The 20,160-nt window shown below is 43.1% G+C and overlaps 1 protein-coding gene across 3 annotated transcripts in view; it reads right to left on the bottom strand.

Moving 5' to 3' along the window:
• Positions 1–20,160, bottom strand: part of samd4a (sterile alpha motif domain containing 4A) — an 84,054-nt gene that overhangs the window by 61,106 nt on the left and 2,788 nt on the right. For all 3 annotated transcript variants that reach the window (XM_051919888.1, XM_051919887.1, XM_028822379.2), the window contains exon 2: positions 19,607–19,979. In XM_051919888.1, coding sequence (XP_051775848.1) covers positions 19,607–19,802 — 196 coding nt within the window. In that variant the 5' untranslated portion in view covers positions 19,803–19,979. The remainder of the gene's footprint in view (positions 1–19,606; positions 19,980–20,160) is intronic.

Below are 20,160 nucleotides of genomic sequence, written 5' to 3'. Positions count from 1 at the left end.
TTTTTCTAGGATGTTATTATTTTTTGTTTGCTCAGCTTTTTTGTTTTTCTTGCTCCGTTTCGTTTTGAATCATGCAGTCTTGTGGGATGACGTTGGTTTTTCATGAAGATGAAGACATTCTGTTCTGATGGAGATGGAAGTGTTTAAATCCAGATGTGTGAACTGGGCCACCTGGGTGGAGCTTCTCTTTGTGGGACTATGATTCACTTCAAACTCTGGTCAGTGATATTAGAGGGTCTGCTTACTTCTTGCTCTTCTGTGCAGAAGCCCACCAAATGAAATGGTACAATGTAATTAAGTAAATCATTGTCTCTACCCTGGAAGGTTAAGTCATTTCCTGGTAACACTGACCTCGCACACAATAGCCAGACCTGTGGGTTCACGTTCAAAGTGCACAAATCACAGCATTAACAAGAGTCCCTTCCTGACACATACGTTTTTTTTTTCTTTCTTTCAGGAGTCAAAAGTTCAGGGCTGAAGGACACTGCAGTACTCCGAAGTTGCAAATATAAATTCAATAATATTTTAGTAACCAATCTATTATTTTGACAATTTTTTTGTATCTGTTGCTATTGAGCCCTAAGTGTGGATCGCATGTAATGTCAGTAGTTCCCACAAAGCCCTGGAAACTGAGGGTCCGGTGTTAAACATCTTAGAACAATTATGACATTGCATGCCGTGAAAGGCAGTATATTATAGAGACTGTTTAGATCTCTACATCAGTGTTATTTTCTACTAGTAGTATTCAGGAGAAGGGCCCTGTTGTGCTATGAACGATAGTATATTTCCACCCTCTCCCACTGTCCATCTCTTTCTCACAGTGCACATATTCTGAGGCAAGTCTCAGTCAGTGATGTCACTCCTCCACATCCCGTATAGACGGCTCCATTTTTTTTTCTTCCTTTCTTTTTTCTACTCAGCTCCAGATCAGGCACTAGGTTAGCTCACTGCTCTGAATAACTAAGTAGTGTGTTAGGTCAGTTGGAGCAAACACTAGGAAAATGGGCAAAAATGTGGGCTCCTTTGAAGCCACTCCTCCACCCACCCTCCGATGAAACTCAGAGGCCTGGGCCGAGGCCAGCTCCTGCTCCGTCCTGCTACACCTATTCCCAGTTCCAGCTCACAGCTTTGGAATGCACTGGAATACCACAAGTCAGGCAGAAGAATGAACGCTTTCCGATTTAGAGAACAGCATCCCAAACGGCCCTCCGAGACGCATGCTTTCTCCTTGAGATCACCAGGCCCCAATGATAATAAACATTTCCTTCCAGAGCCCTGGAAACCCCATTCCTGACATCAGCTGCCGAGCTGGAAAACAGACACCAGAGCCGATTTCAACAGAGTGCACAGAACTGCAGATGTACTTTTTGAAAAAGAAAAAAAAAAGTGGCTCCACTACACTTGGGGGCTGTTAGTATGAGGAGGGGGACTATAAGATCAGCGGGTTTAGGGCTGAAAGTTGGGACATGACTATTTTGAGTAGCTCATCAGGGTCTATCAAGGTTCATGGCATCTAAGAAGACGGTTCAAGTGGTTCCATAGGTTCAGTTGTGTACCGTGAACATGAAGGAGTAAGCATGAATGGGCCAGTGGAATTAGAGGTGGATCTCTGTGTAAAAGGTATGGACTAAAGTGGCTTAATGGAATTATGGGCTTTTATGGTCATTAATGTAACATGTACAAAGAACAGTGAAATTCCTGCTTACATGTTTGTCCGTTCTGGGTGTCAGTTTAAAACTGGATAGTTTGAGAGTAGTCCTAAGGGTACAACACTGAAGATGAAATGGCAGGATTAACAGGCCCTATAGTTACTCTACTGAACCTCACAGAAGTAGGACTAGACTTGGGTCCCACAGTACATTCAAAACTCATCTGCTCAGGTGAAAAAGTGTATCCAGCCATCACAGTACAAAAATATTAATCATGTTTTCCCTTGTCTCTTTTCCTATTCTGTTTTTAGCCTTTACGTAATAAAGAGTCTAAACTATGGATGTGCCAGAACAGTTAATGAGTCCCATCCCAACACAATGAGGTCATTTACGGCAGTCATGTTCTTTTCTTAGTCTGATAAAAACTGCAACCACAAGTGTAAAATTTTAAAAATAAAGATCATGGATCTGACAAATGGCCAACGTCTAGGGGACCAACAAAGCCAAGTCATGACAAACTGGGCTGGGACTGGGTGGGCCTTGCAAAATGAGTGGGTGTATGAGGATGTAAATGTGAAGAAGCCTTCCAAAGCACGAAACTGCACCCAGAACAGAAGGAGAGCACAATCATCTCCTCTCACACATCTGTGTCCCTCTCATCTTTCTGTCATCCTAGTCTGACAGCTGTCCTTTGTACGTAATAATATAATAATTCTTTACATTTATATAGCGCCTTTCTCACAACTCAAAACTCTTTGCAAACTCCACTCAGGGAGGACCTGCAAAGCAAACCCGTGTTCTCCTTGCTATGAGGCAGCAGCACATGAGATTCTCTGTCTCATCACTATTCTGCTCTACCACCTCTGCCTTTACACCACACTCTTTGCTTTTTTCATCCTCTTTCCTCCATTGTCTTATCCCCTTTACTTTGATCAATCCTGTTTTTGTCTGCTGCATTTGTTGTCCATTTCGTCGCTCTTGGCTATCTGTATGTTTATGCCATCACATTCTTCACCTAATTTATTGGTAGTTCAGGCAACAACAACAACATTTATTTATATAGCACATTTTCATACAAAAAAGTAGCTCAAAGTGCTTTACATAATGAAGAAAAGACAAAATAAGAAATTAAAATAAGACAACATTAGTTAAGAAGACAGAACTGCATTTCATTGTCTACCTATCTGTATTCAAGAATGACCACACCCCCAGAGGTTATTGAGCATGCACAACGACTAAGTTATTCAGAGCTCTGTAGCCTTGGCCAGGTCTACAAAGCTTTACAAAGTTGCAAATGGTATTATCCACAGAGAGCTTTAAAGCTGAACATTGTGTACCTTTATGTTCAGCTTCCAGTAAGTACAACAATGTACTTAGTTTTGATATATTTTCATTTGATGCGGAAACCCGATCTAAATGGATTGCTGCTATCCAGACATAGAGCTTTACAGTTTGTCATCCTACCCGTTTGTAGCCATCATTTTAAAAAGAGGCTTTTCATGAGTCACAATCTCAGACAGGGTGGCAACTGTTGAAGAAGGGAATAGTTCCTTTGCTGAGTGGAATAATTTCTCTGTTTTACTTTCAAGACCAGGGGTTTTGGGAGAGGAGAAAACGACTGACGGAAGATGACACACCGAACGAGGAGGAGGAGGATGATAAAATCTTCCAGGACCATGACTAGACTTTTTTACGCTATTAGACCATATGATTCACAGACACTTGATTTGATGAACAGAAACCTGTCTCATGAATGAGCCTGCACTGAACCTGCAGGATAACTTACGCACAAACTGTGAGGCTTTTGGCTTTTCCTCTTTGATCTTTAGCACTCAGCCGTAATGGTACGCAACTTCTCCTTTCTCTGAATCCTTGTATGAAACTGAACTTGACAAAGATGTTAGGAAAACTGTAACAGGGATTGACACGTTAGCGTTATCACCACGTTAACCTTGGCTTATACACAAACATGTTAATGTGTCCAGGTCTTACCTTCGTAATTGTGGTTATAGCTTGAAACATATAGTTTGAAAAACTTTTTCCTTTTTAATTCCTAACGTGTGGCATATTGTTGGAATGACCTGACTTGCATCATTTACTGTAAGCCTGGGCATGTTTTAAAGTGATCAGGTGAAAAACACCATAGCTAGTTTATTTTGATATCAGCGCTGGAAGTGAGGTAGCGGGCTTATGCAGAATCTGGAAGAGAGTGTGCATATGGTCAGTTAAACCAAATTTATCAAGCAGGTAGCCATTTAGGGCTGTCATGCACTAAGTATGGGATCCACACTGACTTCTGAATCATTTTTTCATTCCACTTTTAACTAAAATTATAAATCTGTCAATCACTTCAAGTCCTCGAGTTACTTATGGCCAGTTGTAGGCTCTTAAAATCATAAAACGTCTTGCTTGCTTTTTATTCACTTTAAAACGTCTCATCCTGTTCTGCCTTTTCTTACACCATTTTAAAACGTGAATGTGGCTGGCACTATAACTTTCAAACTAGCCAGTTAACTGGAGTCAGTGATGAATTCTTGATTTTCTTAATCTGGCATTTTATTTCTAGCTAAATTCATGTGGTATGCTATTTCTGGCCTTTTACCAGTACCTTGCTGGTGCATAATCAGAATTATTTTTGTTACTTTTTCATAGAAAACAGAAAATATTGCTTTATTACTGTGCTGTGTGATCCTTCCCGGGACTTTGTAATCGAGTTGAAATGGGCACACTGGTGAAACTACTGCTATTCTGCCCTAGTTTGTCTTTGCTTCATGTTCATTGTCTTTATGTTCAGATTACTGACAGTGGGACATTCTTACATGTGTGATTTAGTCAGTATCAGCTCTACAATTTTGTATACAGTGGGACCTCGGTTTGTGAGTAACTTGGTTTACGAGTGTTTTGCAAGACGAGCAAAAATTTTTATTAAATTTTGACTTGATAAACGAGCGAGGTCTTGCAGTACGAGTAGTACGTCTATGCTTTGTCTGCTGTGCGTCATGTGATCACAACTGAGCTAACGGTTCTTCTCTCTCTCTCTCGCTGCGGGATTGTGGGCAATCGTCTCCTATTCTCCGTCTAAGTCGGCGTGCCTCACTCATATAGTCAACATCCGTACAAGCGTATACTGTTTACTGCAGCATTAGCATTGCAACTGTGTGTATGTGTGTGCTCACGTGCGTGTGTGTGTGTGTATGTGTGTGTGCTCACGTGCACGCGTGTGTGCTGTGATGTGCGAGTCCCCGTCTTGCACCCTAAAACACAAAGCTGAGCTCTCCTATACACAGACACAGCAGTCAGGCAGGGCCCTGCGCATTTGTAATGTTCCTTGTTCCTTGTATCACCCATTGACGGCAGGCGCTTATAGTATGTCCACGATCTTTTCGGATTCGCTTTTACAGCGCTGGGAGACTGCGATTGCTTTGGGACGCTCTTCCGCGTGTCATCCCGTTGGGTGCAATCCCACAAGAGTTTAGAAACTCACTCACACCAGCCATTATTCTTTTCAAAGGTAAAGTGCAGGTTAATTTGTTTTATGTATTTTTACTTTATATTTTGTATTAATCATTTTTATATGAATAGTTTTGGGTTGTGGAACAAATCATCTGAGTTTCCATTATTTCTTATGGGGAAATTCACTTTGATATACGAGTGCTTTAGACTACGAGCACGTTTCCGAAACGAATTATGCTCGCAAACCGAGGTTCCACTGTATTTTGCAAAGACAGCATTAACACAGATTAATCACAAGCAAAGAAAAACAGAAAGATGGTGAGGCTAGAATCACTGTAAATTACGGGCCTGCTAGAAATGCCTTTCATTTAAATTTTGTAAAAATTATTTGAATATATCTTCGCACTGTGTAACAGGGTGGTGCAATGGGTAGTGCTACTGTGTCACAGATCCAGATCCTGCACCAACACTATGTGTGTGAAGTTTGCATGTCCTTCACGATTCTGTATGGGTTTCTCTCCAGTACTCTGTTGTTTTGCCTACATTTCCGAAGAGGGACGTGTTAGGTTAAATGTAAAATCAGGCTTGTATGAGTTTCTTTTTGAGTTGGACCTGTGGTCCAGGGTGGTTTCCTGCATTGCACTAAATGCTACCAGGTTAGGCTCTGGCCCCCTGTGGACCCAAATTGAAATAAGAAGGCAGGAGACTATGAAGTGAATGATCCTTGAACAAGCGTGAAGTTTTACTCACATTGTATACAGCCAAATCACACTGATAATGATCACAGAACACTCTTGTCTCCTTAGTCATTTGGTCACCAGTTTGAAAACAGAAGGCAGACATCACAAGTTAATCTGCCCTGAGACTCAAGTCTAGCAATGCTAATGCTATTTGATACAGAGATATTAGATTAAATTTGAACTTCTTCCCAAAATAATCTATAAAGATAACCAAGTTCTATATAGTATTTTAAGATATATAACCTTTACAGTCATGGCACCCTACTGAATGTTGCTATGGTGCTAAAATCCCCTAACGCAACCATATATATGGTATGCAAGATTAATAATAAAAAAAAAATCATGTATTCTGTTTACAAGGGTGGGTGTGCTAATAAAACACAGTAAGCTCATGGGGCTACAAGACAAGTCTTACACAAGCCTCTCCTTGCTTTCCTGCCTCATTTTTTCTCTGCACTGACCATATTTATGGACAATTGTCTACTGTCTCTGCTCACAAATCTGTTCTGTGGCATTGGCAGCTAAATGGTACCCATCAGCAGGAAAACTAGAGGCTTTTTGATTTACAAAGAAGACACTCTTCTAAGCTGCACCAGCACGTTTCTGTGTGTGCGATGACAGGCTGGCTGTCCCCCGGCCTCCCGAGTTTCTCTACGCAGCTGGAGTGTTACACCAACATTTAATATATTTTTGATCAAATGGAGAAAGAAAATAGTCACAATGTTCTAACAGCGAAAATGAAACCAGTGCATTGTCAGCTCTGGAAAGTTAGGTGGAATGATGTTGCCTAAGCTGTACTCGGCAGCTGTTGGTATGCTTTGAGCTCAACTGGGAATATTGTTCAGTGGTGAAAGGAGCACTTGGAGGAACTTCTAAACCTGGTGGCAGCACCATTAACATCTGGTAGGGCTGTGTCTAGTTTTCTGTTGTCAATTCTCACTGCAATGTCTCAGAAGCTGCATAGTGGCAAGGCTGTGGGAATGGATGAGATCAGGATGCAAATGATGAATGCGCTGGATATTGTGGAAAACTCTTCAGTGTTGGATGAAAGGCAGGGACATTGCCTTAGGACTGGTGGACCCTTTTTAAACAGGGTGTATTTTATTTACTGAGGCATCACACTTCTCAGCCTCCTTGGGAAACTTATGCTGATGTACTGGAATGGAAATGCCATGCGACTGCTGAGCCTCAGATCTCTCAGGATCCCTCAGAAGAAGGAATGTAAATTTAGCTTTGGCTGTGAGACTGTGGACCAGCACTTTCTTTTCCCACTTATTTTTTGAGGCATTATAGGAATTTCCTAAATCTGTCCATATGTCATTTGTGGATTTGGAAAAATGTATGGCTCTGTACCCCATAGTACCTTGATGAAGGTGCATCAAGAGTACAGAGATCTGTGTCTACTGCTCTGGTCCATTTAATTCCTGTATTTACAAGCCAAGAACGGTTTTCACATACTTGGTCTTAGTGTGAATCTGTTCAATGTGGGCATTGGACACCTTCAAGAGTGCATCTTGTCTCATCCAATGGTCACGATTTTCATAAATAGAATATCAAGGCACACATGAAGATTGAAGAGAATCCATTTTGGGAGTCTACAAGTTGCATCTCAGCTGTTTGCAGTTGTTGATGTGTTTCTAACATCAACATACTGAGATTAGCACACTGGACCAGTTAAGAGTTGAGTGTGATGTCACTGTGATGAGAATCAAGACCTCCAAATCTGAAATCAAGGGTCTCACTGGGAAAATGTGTGGCTTCTTCCCTACCAGTAAGGATGAGTACCTGAACCAGGAGGACGAGGTACTTGTGCAATTATGCTGCATTCCATTTACCTCAGAAGTTGGATATCGGAGCTGGGAATGACATCACACCCGTGTTGATTGCACTCCAGTAAAACATTCTTAAAACCAATATGGACGTGTCCAGGAATAAATAGTAACTGATAACAACACATTATGCACAATTTTGCACATCCAAACACCGTAGCTACATGACCACAGATAGACGTTGAACAGTACTGTGTGTATGACTGATTTAATGAGACACAAATAGAGAGAAGGGCTAATAAACAGTATAACACTACAGCTCTCACTTAAGTTTATGGTGTGTGTCGCCATTTTGGATTGAAGTTGGACAAACTCAGACTTGACATACCAGCCCAGAGTTTCCAAGTTGGAAATCCGACTTAAGGGGGTATTCCAGTTGAAAATTCCAACAATGAACTTGGACATTTCAATGTCCCACTTCAAATGGAATGCAGCATTAATCAACACATCACTGCTTTGGCAGAAATTTTGCAGATGTTGTACTGGACCATGACGGTACAGGAGGAGTTAAGTCCTCAGATAAAGTTTTTGACTTATCATTCCATCACTATACCAACCCAATATCAGGAGGTCTAGATAGTGATAGAATAAGTGAGATTGTGACTACAAGCGGCTGAAATGTGGTGCCTGTTCAGAGCTGCTGAGCTCACTCTTTTATTCAACAGATCATGATCGAGATGGAGGTCTGACACCCTCATGACCCCAAATGGGATAAGCCAAATTCAAGAATGGATTAAAGTAAATCTCTCTGGCTACCATTTCTTCTTGACTATAATCTATTTTAGATTCTCAGAGCAATAGATGTATAGGGTCATTATTGTCATGTGTAAAGAGTAATTCTTACTTGTATGTGCTAATCAACATGTAGCATGTTGACACTCTCTGGTGCTATGATTATTAAGTACTACTACCTTACCTTAAAACTTCTGTCTTTTAGACACTGAGATGGCCCTGAAAGTGTCAGTACTGCTAGGGCAAGTAGTTAAGAAGTCCACCCCCTAAGGGGCCTCCCAAGAACATCCAGGTGGGATAAAACCCTGGACACAAGGGATGGAATACTTATCTCAAAAGCCCTGGGAGCATCTGAGGCTTTCCCAGAAGTTGGGATCAGGGCGGCCTACTTGTTCAGACTGGTATGTTGCAATGTTAGAGCGGATTGAGAACTGCATGAATTTCAGTAAATGGAAGGGCAGAAATTGAATAAGGTATAAGCAGTGGGTGGCGGGGTACTGGCTAAGGCACTGGATTGCAAACAGCGAGGTCACTGCTTCAAGCCCCACCATTGACTCACTGTATGAGTGACTCCCTTCACTTACCAGAACTCAAAAAAGCTGACAAATGGAAAGACTTGTATTTCACCAGCAATTTGGAGAATGGCAGCAGCTAAATAAAAATAAGCGCAATGTTACTGCTAATTCATGGCCATTGAAAAAAACATTAAGAAATATTTGTAAATAACTATAAATGACAATAATATTTAACAATATATTTAAGAATAAATTAATAAGCAGGGTAGAATATGATACAGGATACAAACTACTAGTCACCACCTGGACCTGTTGTTGTGGTACGATGCCCCGCCATCTTTCTTACGCCTCACTTTGCCATCTCATTGTTATTCACTTCTATGGCCTCTCATGTCAGAGTGCAGCCCACTCAGATGTGCCCACTAGCGCTCCCCACTGGTGGTGTATTTGTTAGTCCTTTGGCCAAGCGATGTTTTTCTGGCCACTGCCTCTTGGCAGCCACTGTTGAGAGGCGTCTCTGGCCGGATCAGAAGATTTCCCGTTTGGTGCGCAGCCCTAGTTATGTGAGGAATGTGAGGCTCGGTCTGTCTGCCCGAGAGCCCAGAGCACTATTTTAGGAAATAGCTGATGTCTGTTTTACTTTCAGCGGGATGACGGAGACGGACTAGGCCTTCTTCTTGTATTCCACCCTTATCTGGTATTCCTGCAGTCTGAAGACAGCAGAAAATGAAACGATGGTGATGGCTTAACCCGCTGGGGGCAGATGGGATACAAAGCATCCTTCTTTAGCTCTTTAGGATTCCAAAGGGCTCTGATTTGAAAGGAGCTGCTTGTTCACATCATAGCATCCAGGCGACGGAGTGCTGATTACAAGAGAACAAAAGGGAAAGGGACGGGGCACCTCAGCAGGCCAGGGCTGCTGGGGAGGCTGAAGTTAAAGAGACAGACAGTCATGGCACAGTAGAAAGGAACTGGGCAGAGGGCTGGAGGGCATGCTGGGGTTGGGGCCGAGCTGACCAGGCACTGGCATGGTGACCGCACAACCGCCTGTCATCGTCAAAAGAGTCACACATGAACAGCAGTGTCCTCCATAGGGTAGCTTAAATAAAAAAAGACACTTCAGAGACCTAACACCCACAATGACGCTTATTCTGTTGAAAAAGGATGCACAAGGAGAGTCACGAGAATGAGTCAAACAAGAAACCACAAAAATCCAACTTCTATAATGAAGAATCTCAAGGATACAAGAAGTCCCTCCCAGCACTCCCACATGGAAGACTGCACAGTTCCCACCCTGCTGTTGTCTGGGCTTCTATGAAATCTGCTTTCCCCAGCACAACAGTGAAGCTCTCATACTTTTTTACAAAGTGTATTTTAAGGAATTATACAGGGCTTAACAAAAATATAGGAAGATACCCAAAGCACAGGGAAAGTAGTTGTCCATAAGCTACTATCCCAACATGCTCAGGGACACGTGTAAAACTGCTGGGCAATGTTATCTATTTTTGAACTCAGTTATACCAAATCAGGGCTGCAAGCAAGCTGAGACAATTCCGGGGGCACTTGAGCAGACCTGGATGGAATGCTAGTCCAAAGCATTGCACATTCACACGATGGGCCAACTCTGAGGTAAACTTGTGGACAGAAACTGGTTTACCAGGAGAAAAAACAAAAAAGACACGGAAAGAAGGATGAAATTCCACAAGAATAGTAACTGAGTTAGAATACGATAACCACTGTGCCGCCATGCAGTGTCAAGCAGGCCTTGTTACCTAAATTAAGACTAATAATTCTTAAAAGGGAGAGCTCAGTGCCTTTGAACAGCAGGTCAGTTATTGAGACATGTCTGTCAAGAACTTCACTGTTTCACAAGAATAAACACGTGACATGATGCTGGAGGAAGGATGTTTTATCGAAAAGCACACAATTCTCAGTTGTGATGACCATGTAATTACAATTTGGGGTGATAGCAGCCAGCTGCTTTAAGACTAGAGAATCCTGAGGCTCACACATAGCTCATACCACCTGCCACAGCACAGGCAGTGGACAGCCACTCAGTGGGGACAATGATATGTCAGGTGAACAATCCCTCCTCACTATGTTTGGTGCACACCAAGAGATATCTACAGGCCCGATATTTGGTCCTTAGGGCTGTATGGTAATGATTTGGGGTGTGTGTTCCTGGCTGTCATTCACTCCTAATGTCCACCTGATTCTAAGTGACCACCATCACCTCATAGCACTCACAGGACAGTCTGAAGACAGTCTGGCCTTGACAGTCACTGGGCCGCCACTCAATCAGAGGACACACTGGACCACCAATAAAGCAGGAGATAAAATGCACAGAAGTCCAAAATCCAAGTATGGAAGATTATGTGCCAAAAAAACTGTTCTGGTGGCCACATTCATTAACCCCCATATAAGAATCAGAATAATGCATGGTGTGTATAGCACAGCTTGTACATTAAGCATATGAAATAGATACATGTGACAAAAAGCTTCAAGGAGTTTCTTTTAAAGTCCCACCAGGTAGGTGTCTAATTTCAGGGAGCAGACAAGTCTTCCATTTGTTTTCTTGCTCCTAAGTTGCTCCACACAGAACAGAGCTCGAATTATCTATCATGTTATTGAGGGTTGAAATTGCAAACTGGTTGTAGTGCAGGGCAGTGAGGCTGATAACGGAGAGAGTGAGACCACTGCGTTCATGGACCCTCATAGTTGTTGTTTAGAAGTCTGAAGCGGAGCAGAGGGAGTTGTCTTCGGCTCAGCTGGGTAAGATGGTGTTTTCTGATTCCAAGCCCCTGCAGCCCGCTTGTCCCTGTGAAGATGTGCTCCAGAGAGGAACGGGGCCTGAGGGACATTAAAGTTACTGTTCAGTGAGACCTTTTCCCATTTCACTTTATGGGGGCTGGAACTGATGTTGGCTCATAACAGGAATAAGGTGGGCACATCCCAAAAAAGCAAAGTTGTCAAATCAAGATGAGGATGAAATGCCACCTGATTTAAACATACAGAAAGTTTCACTTTAAATCAGAGGGAAAAAAAATGGAAAATTCCATAAAATCAACCAGGAATTTAGCAGCTCATTAGGTGATGTTTAGCCACCATCTTAGAAAAAAAATACAAATACAGTAACTAAATAAACTCTAGAGAGGGCAGTATGGAAGTGCTGCCTTACGGCACAGAGTCCTGGGTTCAAATCCCACACCCAGTCACTTTCTGTGAGGATGCTCTCCATATGTCGGAATGTTTTTTTCTCCAGGTAGTCTGCTTTTCTATCCACTTACCAAAGACCTGTAGGTTGGGTTGGCTAGTAAGTTTAATTTGACTGGTGTCTTCTCTGCTGCTGGTTCTATCCAAGGGCAGGCTTTGACTTACCTCATCTCTATAGTGGGTTCAGAAGATGGATGAAGTGTCCATAGGTGTGTGTGTGTGTGTGAATATCTCGACATATATTGCTCATGTCTGTATGATACTTTTTGTTTTTCTGTTACTGTATATGCGTAAATGCATATAGCAAACTGAGTTTGTCAAAGGAAAGAGCACTATGTACAAATACATTTAATACAGTTGAAAAAAAATCAATTTTAAGATCATGCCTTTTATTTCTTTGAACAGATTCTTTTAAAGTTTGTCTGACTATATGAAAGGCACTATATAAAATGTGGGCAGACTGGAAGTGATGGACGATGTGTGGAGCGGGCCGTGGCAGTGGTTTGCCGTTATCTCAAAATGGTGATTGTTCTCTACAAATCCACACATCAGAACTGGCACTACAAATGGCACCCCGAACACGCTACAGCACTGGGGCCCCAGGAGGACTGGGAGCTGCACAGGAATGGCTTCCAAACCCCCGTTAGATGTGACTCAGATTTAATTTTTTCTGTCACAAGTCCCTGTTCACTGTCCTTAAGTAACGCTCACTCAGTCAAGTGGCACAAATGCTGGAAGGGGGAAAGCGGCAGAAAACAGAGATATTTCCAGTTCCCAGAGGGAAGCTCCCTTAGAGCCTGGAGCCTGGCCAGTGAAGCGAAAGCAGCTTAAACAATGAGAGCAGCCAATGAGACGAGAAGGCGTCAAGGAGCCGCACGACAAACTTCATTGAGAAAAAAGGGAAATCCACTCAGGCCGCCCACTGCAGGGTAACCCTGAGCCTGCTCACGCAATATGAGTCACTCCGCAATCAAAATGAACATTCATAGACCGCGTGACCTATGGCTTGACTGCGTCTATGCAAAGCGGACCAGAAAAGAGACATGCCAGACGGCTAGCAGCTACTCACGTGACCCACTCATTCATTTCACTTAGCGCCTTTCATAGGGCCCACAGACAATAGATGGCTGACTAGGGAAACCTGGTGAGTCAAGGCTGAAAAGAGACCAGGAACAACTTTAGTCAGAGTCCATCTCCTTCACCTCACGGCCTAAACTGTCTCCATGACCCACGACCCAGTCTTTTACTGGATAAGCATGAAAACAAGTTTGTTGTGTGACCCCTGACCACGTAGCAGTAGAATGTTACTGTTTATTACACCCGCAGTCAGTTACCCAGATACACAAAATGAGCCGGTCATTTGACTCATTCTGAAATCAGTAGCTTGTAGGCGCCAACTTGTCACTCTTTCAACATGAGCATGAATAGAGGACGGTGGGGTGTCACCAGCTTTTGGTTTTTACTTTTATTGCATTTTTCCACATGCAGAGTGCATCAGCAGTACGTGTATGTGTATCTGTGTGTAAAGGAGTGTTTGTGTATGTGTCTGAAAGTGTGTATATGATTGAGTATGTCTGTGTATGAGCGCATGTATGTGTGCAGTATATGGATGCTTACTGTCATGTGTACACAGTACAATGAAATTCTTAGCTGCATATCTCCTCAGGATGCTGGCAGTAATACAATACCAACACGAGCGCATGAGTGTTTATGCTTCTGATAAGATATGTAAGTATGTACTGTATGTATACAATCGTTATATGTGTATTACTGTGTGGATATACAAATGAAAGATGGCCTGAGTGTCTCTATGCATTACACTGTGAGGATCAGCATGTGTATATGTAAATGGCAGCATACAAATGTGCGCATGTATATTCATAGTACAGTATGTACATAAGCATGGAGACTGTGTATCAGTCTATATGTGGCCAGGGTCTGTTTATTTGTAGGACTGTTAGCATGAATGTGTGGAAGAATATGAGTAAAAAGAGTATCAGTATGTCTTTGCAAGTGTGCATGAGCATGTGCGCATAGGTAAGTGTGTATGGGTGAGTCATTCATGAGTATGTACAGTATACTGTACGTATGCATGCATATGAGTAAGTGCATCTGTGTATGTGTATGCGTGTACTATATGTATATATGTGTCTGTGAGGGAGTGAGTGTCTGTGTCTATGTGTACCATGGTGTTTGTATATGATTGTGAGTGCACATGAAAATGTTTGTGTACATCCATTAGTTCTTAAATGTCCAACACAATCCAGTCACCACTAATCACCCTCAAATGTTTTCTCAGGGATAAATGGCCCCTCATCCTCCCAGCTGATGCTGAATGTGGGAGCCTAACTCTCATGATACAATGAGTCAAGTACCAGGCAGGAATCTGCTTTAGGATAAGAATTCAGACACAATGAAAAGAAAAGAGCAGGTGAGGCCCACACCAGTAAAACCAGTGGAGCAGCCCTGCCAAAGTGCCCAAATTGGACAGAAAAAAAACAATGCGGGAAGCACGTGTCCTTCGGGCAGATCCAAACTACAAGGGCCACAAGTGAGGGGGACGCCTTCCTGCAGCGCAGGCAAGTTTTTCTGACTTTTATTTTTCAAGACGTCTTCACCTTTCGGCTACTGTGTGAACACGCTGACTTGGGTGCAACTGCAAAAAGAATTTCTTTTACTTTGTTTTTTTTCTGTCTTTTTTTTTTTCACTATGATCTTACCAAAAGTTTATTTTGCAGATCTGTGGGGCCTGAGCTAGAAGCCGCTGGACGCCGCCAGCTGCAGGATAGTGTGAGCTCTGTACCTAATACCAAACAGCTGGGAGAACGAGGGCTCTCTTATGCCCGAGGAAACACTGAGGGCTCTGTTCTGAGCCGTACTGCCATTAGCGGGGAAGAATCCTACGCCCGACTGTCCTGCTAGGGCCGCCCATCCAATCAGCCTTAAAGTAGCAGGACGCTAAAAAGTAAAGCTCTGGGAACAGCTGTTCTAGCACCAGTGGTTCAAACAAAAAAAAAATAGAAGAAATTCAGATTGAGTAGAAATCGGTAACAATCGGGACTGAACAGGGTAAAGCCACACTGAATACTGAAAGAAGATCAGCAACTGAAATAAATTAGAGAGGAGCAAATCAGGATTAAGGTGAATGGATTTGTGTGAGTGTAACAGAAAAAATTTATTAATAATCTGGATTAAGATAAAAGCGGTTATGGGGCAAAGCAGAGAGGATTAATCAAGATTATGATGAAAGGAGGAGTGTGGGTAAAATACAGGGGATTGATTGAGATTAAGAATAAAGATGTTATATGGGTAATGCAGAGACAAAAGGCAGTGTACGGGTAAAGCAGGGATTACTCATCTGGACTAAGTAGAAAATGGGCCATTTATCTTGATCATGGAAAAGAACAATGAGCAATACAAGAGGATGTAGTTTGGACTAAGAAGAGAACAACATTTGTATTGAACCAACTGAGGTGCTCTAGGGAAACATACGGTAATGGGATTCAGCAGGTCTGAATACTTGCTTCACATTTGAATCTACCTAAATATGATACGGTCGGCACCGTGGAGCAGAGGTAGCACTGCTGCCAGGCAGTAAGGGAGACCTGGGTTTGTGTCCCGGGTCCTCCTGGTGTGCAGTTTGCATGTCCTCCCCGTGTCTGCGGGGGTTCCCTTTGGGTGCTCCAGTTTCCTCCCACAGTCTAATGACATGTACTTTAGATGGTTTGGTAGTACTAAATTATCCCTAGTGTGTGGTTGCGTTGTGTGTGTGTGTGTTCGCCCTGCAACAGACTAGCGCCCTGTCCAGGGTTTGTTCCCTGCCTTGTGCCCTATGCCAGCTGGGCACCCCCTGTGACCCTATTCAGGATAAGGTAGGCTAGAAAATGACTGATTTACTGACTGAATATGACACTGGATTAAGAGAAACTGAAGTAGTCTGCAATGAGTTAGGGCATGCTGGGAAGATTCTAAATTTTCAACTGCACTGGCATATCCTGAACTGTTAGATAAAGGAAATTTGGATTAGTACTGAATTAACCCAGACCGATCAAAAGTTATTAATGTGTTATACATATTCTGAATTTACCTCACAAAAAATTCATTACTTACTAGCTATATAGCTTCTTCCATGTTGTTTTATTCATTGCGGAAGGTTACATGACTGGCTTAGGGTCAAATCAATGATGTGCTGGGCTTGAACCCATGGCTTTGATGTGGCCAGCCTAATATCCACAAGGTCATGCTGCTTTGATGAAAAAGTGCAGCTGCAAAATATACGGTACTGGGTAAAATGCATAAATAAATAAAGCCACTCTTGGAATTAGGAACACTCAAGGCATTGGACGTCACTTCCTACGCCTTGGCCTTGGGGACCAAGATCTTGCCAGGGCATCATTTTGTCCTTAATTGTTAAACAAAAGGGAAAGGCTTGCCACACTAAAGGGTGTACACAGGGAGCAGGAATGGCAGGTATTCCTTAACATTTTTATAGTACGCCCAGCAATATTTGCCACAGTGTAAAATACTCCATGGAATGCTTATGCACCCTCTCAGTGTTGGAGTGCCCACGACTGATCCCATAAACCACTCAATTTAATACCAGACACAGAACGTCATAGCCATCGATTTTGCCACAATGACAGCAGGATAGCCAGTAACCCAGAAAGAGCACTATGGCCAAGAAACAATAAAGACCCTTCATTTAAAATTGTTTTGGGTGCGAGCAGGGGCTTTCCTAAACATCGGCTAGCTTCTTCCGATTTCCAGACTGTGCCCATTCTCACTCAGAATCCCCAGGGTAAGACACGAATGCCCGCTCTTTGCCCACCTGCCCCATGCACACATTCTTGTAAAACAACCATCAGCAAAGGGCCTCACATAAACTGTTCACTCACAGCTTGGACCAGAGTGCAGCGTGCTGAGGGATGACTGAATGTGATGTTTGAACAAATCACCTGAATGAGGACAGCTGTGTAGGAGGTCACTCAAGACTACACAACTCAGAGCTCCTTTAGTGCTACACAAATAACTAATGATGAAAGAAAACCAGACAACATAGCTGTGCCCACTGGAAGTCATACAACTTTGTTAAAAATGAACCCTAATTCATTCAAAGCTGTACAAATAGCCCGATTCACACAATGCACAAATATCTGGTGTGAAGTCAATCCTACACAACTATTCAGGCTCACATGAACCAGCGTTACTCAGAGCTACACAACTGGGCCCAACACAACTAATCTTTAGTGCTATACAAATAAATGAATTTATAAAATATGCCACTCAAACCTTCTTCAACACTACATAGGTAATAGGGATCATACACAACTATCCTATGTTCAGTCAGACGACAAAGTTAGCCTCAATAAAGCCAACACGACTAACCGGAGCTCCCACAAAGTACTACAAGCAGGTGGACTGTCACAGCTCACAAGTAACTGTTGTGCAGCCAACCCAACACAAACCTGTCCACCCCACTACTACACAAATGGTTTCAAACAAGGCAATACAGCTAACCCAAACCTCACTAAAAGCTGCACACTAACTACACAATACTACTGTGTACACTCAAAACTACACAACTACCTTTATCCATTATTAATTTCTTTAATAAAGTCCATTATCCCACTGATAACACCAACACAATATGATGTGTCCTTTGTAATTGCACAGCACCAGTTCCTTTTAATGAAAATGTATGTCATTTAGTGCTGGAATGGGAGAGAGAGTCTGTTAAGTAATAGATTGTATCTTGTTTGTGGGTTCTATCCCACTACTGACACCAATTTAATTTTACACATCAAGTTAGTTATACCACTAGGCCCACTAAAATGGTCACTACAGATATGCTCACTCAGTTTCAAAACATACTGTATGTGATTGCATAGAGTAGGCAGACATGCCTTTCATTTATATAAGTGACCAATCTGTGGACCTCCTTGAATCAAACTACTAATTACACAGATTTACCACATAGTTCTCTTTTTAACCAAAGCCTGTGCACCATGAAATTCTGAATTATAGTTTGGCCATGTCTCTGACCTTGGAATAATCAAAATACTCTAGCAGTGACTGTAGAAGCCATTGAGGACTGCAGATATGTGTGTGAGTGTGCCCTTTGGTGGACTGGCAATCCCATTCAACATTGGTTTCTGCCGGGATTACGTGCCAGCCCTCATGACCCTAATATGGATGAATGTATGCAGAAAATGGATGGATGTTGTTGAGGAAGAAGCACAATCCTGATGTCAGCTCTGCCATGTGTGACGACCACATATTAATGTACTCAAATGTTCAATCACAGAAATCCATCATATGAGGTTCCGAGGACTTGTTGAGAAGCCTGAATCTTAGATCCTACTTACTCTTCCAATTTCCTGCCATAATCAGACCAGAAGGTGCAATCAATAGCAAAATAAGTTTAGACCTTGCCAAACTTTCTTTCTGTGCAAGAGTCCACTCTTATTTGTAATGCTGACCACAAATACACTTAATGGCAAAGCTGTACAAGTCAGGCTAGCCGGTGTCTTGAATGTGGTCTGCGATAGACTGGTATCCTTTCTGAGATTGGCCCTTCCTTGTGTGTGAAGCTGCAATTCTGAATTGTGTTCTTAGATTATGCTGACATACAAATGAGAGGAGACCGTTCTGTCCTTCAGGCTCTTAATGCCTTATATTAACATTCTTTCCTAAACTGGACTCCAGCTACCACAGACAAAACTCATGGTATCCACCAAATGCCATGACCATGCAATTCAACAGGTGGCTCCAAGCTGGAGGTTTGCGGCCCTTTCAAAGGCAGACCATGACACGACTCTGCTGCTTACCTTATTTCACGCCTGACAGAGATCCACAGCCTGGCCTTGTTGCCTTCACTAGATGCTCTCTAAGCATTTTGGGGAGTAATGTATTGTACCTTGGGAAGTAAGTATGGAGTGGTAGCTCTGTGGCTAAGGATCTGCGCTGGTATCTGGAAGGTTGCCAGTCACATCGAAAAGGGATCCTACTCTGTTGGGCCCTTAACCTGCATTCGCTCCACAGGTGCTGTACAATGGATGAACCTGTGCCTTGACCCCAGGGAATATGTGTAAAATAACAAATCCCAAATACAAGAAATTGTAAAAGGCAAATAAATAACACAAAAAAAACAAAGACAGTGTAACATTTTCAAGCCCACTAAACCCAGTGGACAGAGAGTGTCCCAGCAGCACCATGCTCAAGGCTTGAACCAGCACTGGTCAGGATGCCAGTCCATCGCTGATCCACTCATACACACACTGTGCAAAACAAAGACTGACCAATCGATTGACTGACCGTTTGACTGGCTGGCCAATCAATTGATTGGGTTTGATGTCCCACTCACGTTGGTAGCACAAGCCAGGTACCACCTCAAGCATGAAAACAATGGCTTAAACATGGCCTGGATAAATAGCAGGGGGCCCAAAACGACACCCCAAACCGCCCGTCCTGCTCACCTGGGTTGTTGGCTTCACTCTCCAGCAGCAGCAGCTCAGCACAGTCGGCCAGCGAGTGTTCCAGACACAGTTGGAGGAAGCGGGCTTGGGTTCTGCTCACCCGTTTCAACAGGGACAGCAGGGTCACTGTCTGCTCACATTCGTTCCATCCTTTGAACCAGCTCGCCAGCACCCCCACCTGATCGCGAAACATCATGGCCAAGCCCCAGAAGACAAGACTTCGCTTCAGGTGGTCAGCAGACACTGTTGTCCATGAGCTTCCGGGGTCTGTCTGTCTGGCTGTCACCCTGGGATTCTTAGGTGGGCTCCTGGTGTCTCCACCTCTCTGCACCTGTGCTTCGCAACGCTAATCCCTCTGTCTAGTCCATGGCACCTGGAAAAAGAGACATAAAAGGTGCCGTAAGTGGCCAGTGCGACCACCTGAGCTGCCAGGTAGCCCCGGCGACACGTCTGGAGCACGCAGCGGCTTTCGAGCGCCACGCCACTGCTGCTGCATCGTCCCTGTTGCTTCTCTTAGCCAAATGACTCAGTGCAGACTTTCACTAACGTGGACG

Source organism: Erpetoichthys calabaricus, chromosome 16 (assembly GCF_900747795.2).
Source record: "Erpetoichthys calabaricus chromosome 16, fErpCal1.3, whole genome shotgun sequence".
Lineage (NCBI taxonomy): Eukaryota > Metazoa > Chordata > Cladistia > Polypteriformes > Polypteridae > Erpetoichthys > Erpetoichthys calabaricus.
This window is presented reverse-complemented; position numbering and strand designations above follow the sequence as displayed.